The sequence below is a fragment of the Bactrocera oleae genome, chromosome 2 (assembly GCF_042242935.1).
Source record: "Bactrocera oleae isolate idBacOlea1 chromosome 2, idBacOlea1, whole genome shotgun sequence".
NCBI classification, from domain to species: domain Eukaryota; kingdom Metazoa; phylum Arthropoda; class Insecta; order Diptera; family Tephritidae; genus Bactrocera; species Bactrocera oleae.
The window spans coordinates 36,565,677-36,577,831 of NC_091536.1; the positions used below are offsets into that span (position 1 = coordinate 36,565,677).

The 12,155-nt window shown below is 32.6% G+C and overlaps 1 protein-coding gene across 4 annotated transcripts in view; it reads right to left on the reverse strand.

The window, feature by feature from the left end:
• Positions 1-3,683: 3,683 nt before the first annotated feature.
• Positions 3,684-12,155, reverse strand: part of scro (scarecrow) — a 95,252-nt gene continuing 86,780 nt past the window's right edge. For all 4 annotated transcript variants that reach the window (XM_036356767.2, XM_036356766.2, XM_036356761.2 and 1 more), the window contains exons 6-7: positions 7,281-7,367; positions 3,684-5,359 (exon numbers count right to left, since the gene is read on the reverse strand). In XM_036356767.2, the coding sequence (XP_036212660.1) occupies positions 4,931-5,359; positions 7,281-7,367 (516 nt within the window). In that variant the 3' untranslated portion in view covers positions 3,684-4,930. The remainder of the gene's footprint in view (positions 5,360-7,280; positions 7,368-12,155) is intronic.

Below are 12,155 nucleotides of genomic sequence, written 5' to 3' on the forward strand. Positions count from 1 at the left end.
GGTTAATTTTTGATTTATACCATTTTAAATTAAAAACACGTTATATTGAAGATATAAAACGATCTAATTCTAGAAATCAAAATTCATCGACCAATAGTTAAAATAAGAATAACGGTTAACTAGATTAAGTATTAACACTGACTTAACAGTTTATTAGAAAAAGTTTGATTTATTGAAAGCATTTGTATTTCAATTTATACTTTTCACATAAATATCATAACTGGTTGAGTCTCTATTTAGAAAATTATAAACAATATGATCTATACATAATAAAACTGATTTATCCGTAATGCCACTGAGGCTCTACAAATATACTATACATATGCTCAACCGTTTTCACACCGATTTATACATATGTACAAGTACAAGTATGTACATATATCTGCTTAAAACCAAAATCACATTAGTACAAGTAAGGAACAAGTAAGTTCGGGTGTTACCGAACATTTCATACCCTTGCAATTTGCAAATATCAAAGCCAGGGAAATACCTTCAGGTCTTGGCAAAACTTCATATTAAAAACTGTTGCAAATTCAACATTCATTATTCGACGAAACATATATTTAAGTCATCCTGAAATGAGAGATATATAACGGAAGGCACTAAATTTAATAAAATATATTCAGTTGATGTGAAAAAGGTCCACCAGAAGATAGGAATTGATGATATTACGGATATGAGATTAAGACCAAAGTCTAAACCAACTCATTCATGTTCAGCGATAAGTCATTAATATAATAAGGTTTGTTAGAATAACGGAAATTATTATATGTAGTGTAGTTTCAAATATTTTTGGCATTAAACTAAAGTACATCCAATATTATACGTTCAGTTAATTTTGCTAAGATATCTTACTATTGACCGATATATACTGTATAAGTCCAACAAGTATCTGGGGGCTTGAAGAGTTATGGTCCCATTTTGACAACATTTAGATGTGAGATATCATACCTTAAAGGCAATATTTGTGCAAAGTCTTATTCCGATATATTAGTTGGTGCTTGATTTGTATACTGGGAAGTGAAAAACTCGATGAAATTTAAAGTTATGTTATATGGGAAGTAGGCATAGTTGCAGTCCAACTTCGCCCATTTTCGCAGCGTAACATGTGAATGAAATAATCCTATGTATCAAATTTGGTTGAAATTGGTCAAGTAGATGTAGAGATATGTCATTTTCCTAAATGTGGCCGGTGCCACACCTATGGTCTAATTTTGACATCGGTTCTTATAAAACGCTCGTGGGCCATCCTAAATGTAAAATTTAATGTTTCTGACGCATTGAATTATCGCACTTTTAGTGGTTTTTAACAAGACCATTATATGGAGCGTGGGCGTGGTTAGCTTCTGATTTCACTTAATTACACGCTGTCCGAAGAGGTGTCAAAATGATTTGTCCTGTGCAAATTTGGGAGATCTAGCTTGAATGATGTGGGAGATATATACATTAAGCGGTTAAATGGGTTTTGTCAAGCAAAAAACTGCAAATTTTCAATAATTTTTTATTTATGTAAAAATTAAATATTTTATTCAAACTTTCAATTATTCCATAAATACATATTTTTCAACGATTTTGTGAAATTTTCAAAGGAAAATATTCAAAACTCAGCCAATTCGACGTCATTTCCGGCAGTCTCTCGGAGAAAAGGTGCCTCCGTGTTGACAAGATCATCAAAAGTAAAAAGAAAAAAATATGTGCTTTAATTAAGACCATAAACTAGGTATTGCACGAAGGCAAAACAAAACAAATGAAAGTGGTTTTTTGGCAGACGTGTTAATAAAAAAAGGGAATTTTTGGTCATATTTATCAACGTTTTTCCTATTTGTTGAACAGGTGTAATTGAACAAAAAAAATCCTTCGTTCAAGACCTTGAAAATTATATCTCGAAGATCTGTGTAAAATTTCACTAAGGTCGGTTGACCAGTTCGCAAGAAATATTGACAACCGACATTGAAAACACAGTTTCGAAAAAAGAGCGTTTAAAGTTTTAAGTAAAGACAACTGGCAAACATATGGTTGTTTACCATTCAGAATTTACTGCCCTGCGTTGTCTTAGTGGTATGCTTGCGACATGTCCAGTTTTCCCAACAAAAAACGGACTACGATTTGCTTGGAAATACGCATGAATCTACGATCTATCACCGGTCACGATGCCATAGACGTGTTTTGAAGCATTGCTATAGTAATTTTTTTTAACATGTCTCTTGAGCAATGGACACGAGCCTTCTATTGAGAGGTTGGCAAATTGTGTGGGCTCCACCGAGAACAATTTTTTTTACAATCAAATGTTCATGCAATATTAATTGTATCGCGTTTTAATCCAATTATGTGGCCGATATGAATACTTTAACAACACAAATAGAGCTCGTATGTCGTTCTGATTAAGAATAACATCAAAAATGTCAGAGTTTATGATAAAGTTCTCAGTTGCCAAATTGCAACACTAGGGTTGCCAAACCCCGAAGTATAAAAGGCAATCTATGTATAGCGGACCTCGAGTGCGCAACTGTTCATGTCTGTATCTACAAAACTATTACTCCGATCAACTATAGAATTTAGCACAATATTTTAGAGATGTTATAAAATTCAATAAGACAATAAAAATGTATTTAATTTGAAGCCGTATAACCCATTTAACCCCTTATTAGGGGCGGAGCCACACCCACTTTTTAAAAATTCTCAAACCACAGGTGTTCTCGCTATTGCGATTTGTTGTGCCAAATTACAATTTTGTATCTTAATTTGCGGCTTAGTCAGCGCTTTTTAGGGCTTTCGATTACTGGCGTTTTGTGGGAGTGGCAGTAGTCCATACGCTACGTACTCGTCTTTTATTTTCTGCCAAAAAACACGTATATCAAGTTTCATTAAGATATCTAAATTTTTAGTTTATATTCACATACATATATAAGCCTTTATATGACTCGATTATTTTTAGGTGATACAAACAACCGCCAGGTGAACACAGCTATTATACTCTGCAGCAACAAAAAGCTAATATTGTATCATTATACTGTATAATTTAGTGCACCAGGAATGAATTCCATAAAATGACAGTGTCACTGAACACAAATATAATATTATATAAATGCGTTTGCATTTTTCATACAGATGTTTTGTCAAATTAAGTAGTTAAGTAAGTTTGTATGGCAGCTATAGTGCTCCGGTCATTTTCTTTAAACAAATTTTATACCGTATTATTTATTATTTAATGAAGAACCATACTCAAAAAGAAAAGAAAACATTCACTTGATTAAAAGTTAAGGAATAAATTGTTCACTTCTTCGAATAAATAATATTAAAATAAATTGTTTGTATTTTTTACAAACATTGTTTTTTGCAAAAATTCGTAGTATCAAATGAAGCAGGACATTTTCACTCACAATCGTACCTGTTAATTAAAATATATACCTATAGCAATAACTTTCAAAATTTTTCGAATTTCGAAAAACTGACGAAGTTTTATTTTTTATTTAGGACCAATAAAGTTTGTGGTACGAGAAAAGCTGTCATGTACTTTTCACAAGATGTAAGTATTATCACAATAAGCAAAACAATTTGAACATGTTAAATTCCATGGATAAAATATTAATCAAAGATTTCATGAAAACTCGACCAAATATTACCAATAATTTCGGAAATAAAAAAATCGATCACTATTTTGACCTAACGTTAAAGCGAATAAATATGAATAACTTTTGTCGTTTATTTCTTTAGAAAATAAATCATTAAATAATTATCATTTGAAACCTTAAAAAACGTTACATACTACATATATTCAAAATTCAATAGATCATTATTTTACACATGGGTTTTTATATGTATATTACAGTGTTGCACTACAAGTATTGCTAGTGTTTGGTTTTGATCGCAATCAGCTTTCCCTCACTTGTTTTAACTCATACTCATTGGGGTGGTCCAGAAAAGCTTTATTATTAATATTTCCCTAATTACCGTGAAATTACTGTACGAAAAGACCACAAAAAATGCTGGTAAAATTTGAGCTCTTTATATCTTTATATTAATACAATATTAATAGAAAAATAACACAGGAAGCTCTTAATAAAAGGTTTTTCCAGTCCAGTCGAGGATCTGTGGGGAATATTTGCTAGAGCTTTTAAAAATGGACGCCAGTTTACTACCGCAAAAGAGTTGAAAATGGCAATACACCAAGAACTTGCTTCAATCGGAAATAAAAGAAAGCAGCTTATTAACAAACTTAATTTATCAAAATATTTGCTAAATGTAATAAAGAATATATATGATTTTGAGGTACTACTTCGAAAAATAACGTAAATATTGTAAAAATTGTCTTTTACAATTTTAGAATGGACTTTGACTTAAAATAACTTTTGAACAAGTAGACTTAGCTAAATTTGATTCCGGACATTTTTTGTAGACCGTTAAACTCTCTACAAAAATAAGTTTTCATTTTTACTTTGCATCAAACATCCCAATAAAATAAAAAAATATTCCTGTGTTATTTATATGGGAAATCAAAAATTACAATGCGCCTCTTATTAATACCAGCAGTTTTTGTGGTCATTACGCATCGTATTTTCACGGTATCACAGGATTTTGTTTTGGTCCACCCTAATACTAATTTAGGTGTATATGCATGTATGTACATTTATCCTTTAAGCTTTACTAAACAATTAAGAGTAGAAAAACTATTTGTATATCAATTTGCTTTATACGGGCTAAGACCATAATTCTATAAAACTGATATTTATTTGCATATATATGCTAGTAGCGTAACATGTACAAAAATCATTAATTTATCAGTGTTAAATGCGACTGCGGTAAAATTTACATGCGCCTTTACGTGAATTTAGTGGACACCTCTTTTAAATGCGGAGTTTACTAGCGACATTTTTTATGTTTTGCATTCTTGTTCGTGAACTATTTATTATTGTTTAATTTTTTTCGCCCTTTACCACGCTCTACCTTGTAGAGGCAAGTAACCCGTGCACTGTTGCTGATGTCCGTTTGAAATAAAGTTATTTTGATTGCGATATGCCATGGCTAAACTGTTTGACATTAATGAATTATTGCATGATTGCTGTTGAATTTGATTGTGGCTTCCAATCGTCCCATTATAGCTAGCAATAAGGGAGTTTGATGTATCTGGTGAATGGGAGTTTGTAGTTTCACCCGTTATAAGATTTAAGCCACCAGTGATGCTGTTATTAACTTCCGTGGTAGCGATATTCTCATTTATGTTAGTGTTGTTATTACTGGTATTACTTGTATTACTAGCGGTACAAGCCTGTTGAGATAGTGGTGTACTGCTATTACCCGAACATGGCTTACCATCCTTTACGAGAACTGGTACTGCTACACGTCTGGGTGAACTAGAAGTCTGTAAATGAAAATATATTTTATCTTTAATTGCTTTTTATTATTTGTAATGTTGTATTAAAAGTTGTTTGAAAATTAGAAATTGAATAACTTTTATTTAAATGGGCACATTGCGTGCAAAAATCGTAAGCAAAATTTTTTTGAGAACTTTCGCAATTTTCAATGATCAAAGCTTGAGAAATACTTTCAGGTGTAGGCAAAACTATATTAAAACGAGTATTGACATAATCTTATATAAAAAAGGCAAGTAATTCAGTATTAGCTATTCTACAAATTATAAATGGATAAAAATCGTATCTAGTGTCTTATTAATTTATATTATAGGTCGAAGGCATACTGGGGGCTAGGATAGGTATTGAACCATGCTCCAATTTTGATACAAGTGCCTATAAAGTCTTCCTGTACCATCTTGGCGATGAAATTTAATGAAGGTGGAATATTTATTTAGCGAGTTATCGAGATGGAATATTTAGTAAATTTCAACTTAGCGTTATATGGAAAGTGGGTGGGGTTATCATCCATTTGCTCAAATTTGTGCCAGCAAATGCTTCAGTTAAACACAAAAACGTTAACTTTGATTGCTGAGGCTAAAAATACAAAAGATTCCATACAAGCACTTTATTCCGATCGAAGTTACTTTATATAGCATCTATATGCTATAGTGATCCGATCTGAACAATTTCTTCGAAGAATCCATTAATGCCTTAGACAATAGCCCATGCTAAATTTTGTGAAGATATTTTGTCAAATAAAAAAGTTTTCACTGAAAGCAACTAATTCCGATCGTTCAGTTTGTGTGGCTAGTATATGTTAAAGCGATTCCGATAAATGAGCAGCTTCTTGGTGAGAAACGGACGTGTGAAACATTTCAGGCCGATAACCCAAAAGCTAGGGGACTAGTTCGCGTATATACAAACAGACAAACGGACATGTTTAAATCGACTCAGCTCGTCACGCTGATCATTCATATATACATAAGTATATCTTATACAATAGAATCTCCGAAGTTTCCTTCTTGGTGTTACAAACTTTGTGACGAACTTAAAATACCCCTACACATTCAACAGGGCGTTATTTAGTATTCCTACTAAAACTCCTACTAAAAACATCATAGAAATGAGAGATTATATCAATACGATAAATTTATAAACGAATATTTTTGGAACTCGGCCATATGATAAAAGTATAGTATCATTAGGTGGAGAAAACGAACGCATATTATGTACCAAATTAAGCTGTCATCAAACTCAAACGTTTAATACCCAACTCTGAGGAACTTTGGAGTCCGTATGATTTTTTGACTCAAGATAGTAATAGTTATTAAGCTTTAGATAATAATGTGATGTGATTCTAAAAATGGATAAAATCGGTTTAGTACTTCTAGGCAAAGTGCCCCGATATATCCTGATTTTGATTACCAGATCCTGAACCTAGTATAGATGATTTCGATCCTCACTTTCCCATAGTTCCCATAAACGCCGATTGAGAATTTATGTCTAATAAAGAATGATGTATATAATTTTCGGTTGCACCTTTACCTTTCTTATATACACATAATAAATATTTGTTGTCCCTTATGAATATTTCACTCTCTTTTAATCCTTACACGTTACGAGACGCTACTCTACGAGATTGCGCCAGAACATAGCTCATGCTTGCGTGTTTATTTTATTATTCATGCCCTGAGCCGTAAGCACTGTGAATACACAAAATAGAACTTACTGAAAATCTGCACAAGTGTCTAAACTAACGATTTATATAAACGACGTGATAGTTTTTTACAATGATTCATTCATTACTTCTGTTTTTATCTTCAAAAACTAGTCAAACTGAAGTTTCCTTTACATCTACAGTTTTGTGCTGGTCGATTAATTAAAATAATTAGTAAATAATTAAATTCTAACTTAAGGAACATTACGCACCTGGTTTTGTTGGCTTTGTTCTGCCATCGCCTTTTCCTTTGCTTGACGCTTGCATTTATACCTGTGATTTTGAAACCATATTTTAACCTGTTAAATGGGAAAATGTATTATAATTTTATAGTATTTTGAATACAAGTGCATGTATGTAAATATAAATAGATGCACTTAAATAATTTAGTTAAATTTGGTACATAAAATTATACTGATTATGTTCCAGTGTAAATTGGATGAAATCGGAATACAACCACGCTCACTTTCCATATACAACATTTTTTAATTCCATATGATTCTCTAACATTAGATTATGTATATAAATCACCCACCTATGAAATTATCGGAATTTAACTTTGCACAAATATTGCCTTCAAAGATTTGCCAAAGGTGCACATGGTTGGCTTTTTATCGAAAATATCGTTTAATCTGTAAAATAAATATATTACAGAAGTTCAAATAATAAATTTTCACGATACTAATGTGTCCTTATGCCTAATTTGGATAAAATCAGGTCAATACTTCCCCAACCCCCAAATACCTAATATAAGGATAATCGCAGAGATCAATACATCGGGTATATTGGGGCTAGGCTTAGTCTACACTAAGCATTAACGTTTGCATTACTCAAATTATATTCAACTAGTAGCAACCGCTTCTTAGCTAGCCAACTGCGCGAGTGAGCCGGGCTGCACTTTATTTCTTGACATTATCTCCCCTCCCGTGCCCAATGACGCATGCAAGTACTTCGCATATTATTTTTCAGCCTACTCGAGCCGGATGAGCCGCAACCACTCGACTTTTTTCTAATACTTACATTTTTAAATTCGTTATATCATTCGAATGGAACGTCCGAATCGAATAAATCAAAAAGTGATATAAAGGTATTGAATCAGTCTTGAATACTAAGTAATTTATTTTGATAAGCCACAACACCAAGAAAAAAAAGAAATTTTATAGGGGCATCATTTTAATTAATTTTTTTTTAAATAAAAGTACACTTGTTGTGACGTAACTATAATATAGTATAATAAACCCAACGATTACCCTAATCCCGCCCAACCGACGCGAGGGGCGCAATCCGCATACGTGCGGAATTAGCCGAGTCAGAAAAGGCAAGAGAGTTTTTTAAGTGTTGAGATCTAAAACTGCTCAGCTACAGAAACAAATCATTCTATCACACCATGCAACCAAATTGTTTAAGTCTGTTTGCAACAGACACCTTTCCTCAGTTGAAGTGTATGATTTAAAAGGCTTTACGTCGTCAGCGTATAATAAAATTTTTGAGAATTCTATTACTGAAGAGATATCGTTAATAAACAACAAGAACAGAATCGGGCCAAGATGACTACCTTGCGGAACACCTGAAGAAACATTAATTGTATCTGAAGGTGTATCCTCAAATATCACTCGTTGTGTTCTATTATAAAGATAGGAAGATACCCATTGAAGGAATCTTGGCTGAAAGCCCAGCAGATCAAGTTTATGTATGAGAATCGAGATATTTACTTTATCGAAAGCCTTGCTAAAGTCTGTGTATATAACATCCGTATGCTTATGTTCCCTAAAACCCAATGATACGTGGTTTACAAATTCAAGTAAGTTTGTTATAGTCGAATTCCCTTTACGAAATCCATGCTGAGATGAGGAAATTAACGGAGAAATCGAAAAGGTTATATGGTCAGTGATGATAGCTTCAAAAAGTTTAGGTATAACTGATAGTTTTGCGATACCTCTATAGTTTTCAATGTTGGATCTAAATCCACCTTTATGCAAAGGGATTATAAATGACTGTTTCCATATTGCAGGAAATATACCGTGTTTAAGAGAGGAATTAAATATCCTTGTCAAAGGCAGGTAAATATATTTGGCACTATTTTTTAGGAAGCATGAGGGTATCATGTCTGGGCCATAACTAAAAGATGGTTTTAACTTATTTAAATTAAATAGGATGTCTTCTTCAGAAATAATTGGAGCGTTAATTAAAGTATTCGAACACAGCACTTGCTGATAAGAAAAAGTTTTGGAAGAATTATTACAGTAGTTTGACTTGAAAAATTCTGCAAACATATTGGATATAATATCATTGTCACTTGAAATGATAGATTTGTATTTCATTGCGGACGGAAATTTGGAAATCCTGCGTTTGGAGTTGACGAAATCATAAAACGATTTTGGATTACTTACAATATTTTTTTTTACATTATTTAAGTAATTCTTATAACATTTTTTGTTTAGGTCAAAATATTGTCGACGCAATAGAGAATATTTAGAATAGTCGACAAGTGAACCGGTTTTTTTAAAATGTTTAAAGGCTCGAGTTTTTCTGTTTTTCAATTTATATAACTCTTTCGAAAACCACGGACTTATACTTTTGCTTTTATTAACAATTACTATTGGAACATACTTTTCAAATAATTTCATAATAATGTTATTAAAATGAGAGACACTCAATTCAATGTCACCATTATAATTAGGCCATGTTATTTTAGAAAGTTCTGTATTTAACTTTTTAAAATTAGCTTTTGCAAAGTTAAACCGAGTACAGAAGCACGAAGTTTGAGGATTATTATCCCGTACAATGCCTGAGATTTCGACAGATATTTCCAATGCAGGATGATATGAGTCCTCTGGTAGAACAAGAGGATTACTCTGAATAACGGAACACTTTGCAGAGGTATCAACGTATACTAAATCTAAGCATTTACCAAATTTATTCGGAATCAAATTAATTTGGTTCAGACCCAACTCGGACATTTTTTGGAAAAACTCATTAAAACATGATCGATTGCAAATCGGCACGATATAGTCATCGAAAGGTTTCCACGAAGCACACGGTAAATTGAAATCACCTAATACAATTATTGAATCTGCATTATTTGCCATCGAGGTAGCACTATTTATTAAAGAAGCATGCTGCATGTATACAGATAAGTCGGAATGGGGTGGTATATAAGATAGGGTTAAATAAATAAAGCAACTATTAACGTATACTCTAATACATTTAAATTCAAATGAGTCGGTCCCTGGAACAAGAATATTTTCAGATGGGATAGAGGAATGCACGGCAAATAGAACACCTCCACCGATTCTGTTCAGTCGATCACATCTAAAAATTTGAAATTCGCTGTTTAAAATCTCATTTTCAAAAAAAAATAATAGTTAGACATATGCTGCCGCGTCATTTTTTGTAGATGATTGTATGTTCTGCAAAGTCGTATTACATTATTTGGTTCTATAATCAATAGTATTCGCTGCGGACGCTATGTAAGGAATTTTTATGTAATATTTTTACCTTAGGTAACATTATTGGCGTTTAACTCATTAGCGCCCGCCGTACTCCTCGGGTAAGTCTTGGTTTTTCAATACTTTTGTATTTACTTAGTATAGTATAATATATATATTTAGTTATAAATAAAGGTTATATTGATTTACCAAATAAAGTTTTGTTTTTTTTTGTGCAAATGTAATGGACTTTATGTTATCATCAATATATATGTACATTTTATATACTTTCAGTTAACATACATATTTTACGAAATGGCTCAGCGACGAGTATTCACGAGTGGTGATGGGTTCTGATTATGAAAATTGCGATGAGGAGCCCCTAGTCGCTACAGCTTCTACCTATCAGCCACCGAAAAAAATAACTAAAAATTTTCAATCTAATCCATCTGATTTACCGGTGATAAGAATATGTGTTCCCATTCCTTCCTTTTCTTTCTCGGTATTATAATCTATAGCTATCCAAGAACGACGAGCTAAGATCAGGGAAATACTGAGTGATAAATATCCTGTTCAAATTTTCGAATCGCTTTTTCATAACGAAGTTTTTGACCTAATTATTTGTAACAGTACGTTATACGCTGCACTATATAACAGAAACGACTTTTCATTGAATCCTAATGACTTGAAGCGTTTTCTGGGCATCCTGATATTGTCAGGCTATCACTAATTGCCACGAGAAAGGTTTTATTTGAGTTTTGATGAGGATCTTGGCGTGCCAACTGTTTCTATGGTTATTGTATGTCAAGAAATCGTTATTTAAAAATCAAAAGGAATTTTTATTTTGCTGGTAATGATCTGAGGCATCGTCCACATCTGATAGGATGTTCAAGATGAGACCATTTTTTGAAATACTTGAAAAGAACTTCTGTCAATGGGTAGTTTTCCATCAAGATTTATCGATAGACGAGTCGATGGTTAAGTATTATGGACGTCACCCTGCTAAACAGTTCATAAAGGGAAAACCCAGGCGTTTTGGCTATCGTAATTGGGCTGTTAGTAGCTTTTGATGTCTATTGTGGGAAATCGACTACTCCATATTTTGATCCATTGGGTTCCAGAAAGGTGAAATATTTGCTGAGTAAAATACCAACGCAGAGCCAAAATAACACATTGTGTATTTTGATAATTTTTTTTGTTTACAAATTATGTTCTGCTCCTTGACTTGAATTCTATGGGATATAGAGCCACTGTAAGAGAGAATAGAAACAAAAAATATCCAAATCTATCTTGTAAGGATATGAAAAAGAACCTCTTGCTGTATTCGATTATAGGATTGACAAAAACAAGGAAATACTATTTATTTGCTGGAAAGATAATGACGTTTGCACAATTGGAACGAATTTTGATAATTTTGAATCTGGCATTTTTGATACTGAGTTATTGCACTTTTATTAGTTTTCAACAAAAAAGTTATATGGGGAGTGGGCGGAGATATCATCCGATTTGACCTCTGTAAATTTGGTTGATATAGCTTGAGTGATTTAGGAGGTACAGCCTTTTTTTTAAGATTTTCAGACCGGCATCTATGCTCCCTAATACGATTTGTTGTGCTAAAATAGAGCGTAGTTGTGGCAATTTATACGTTTTCGATTAATG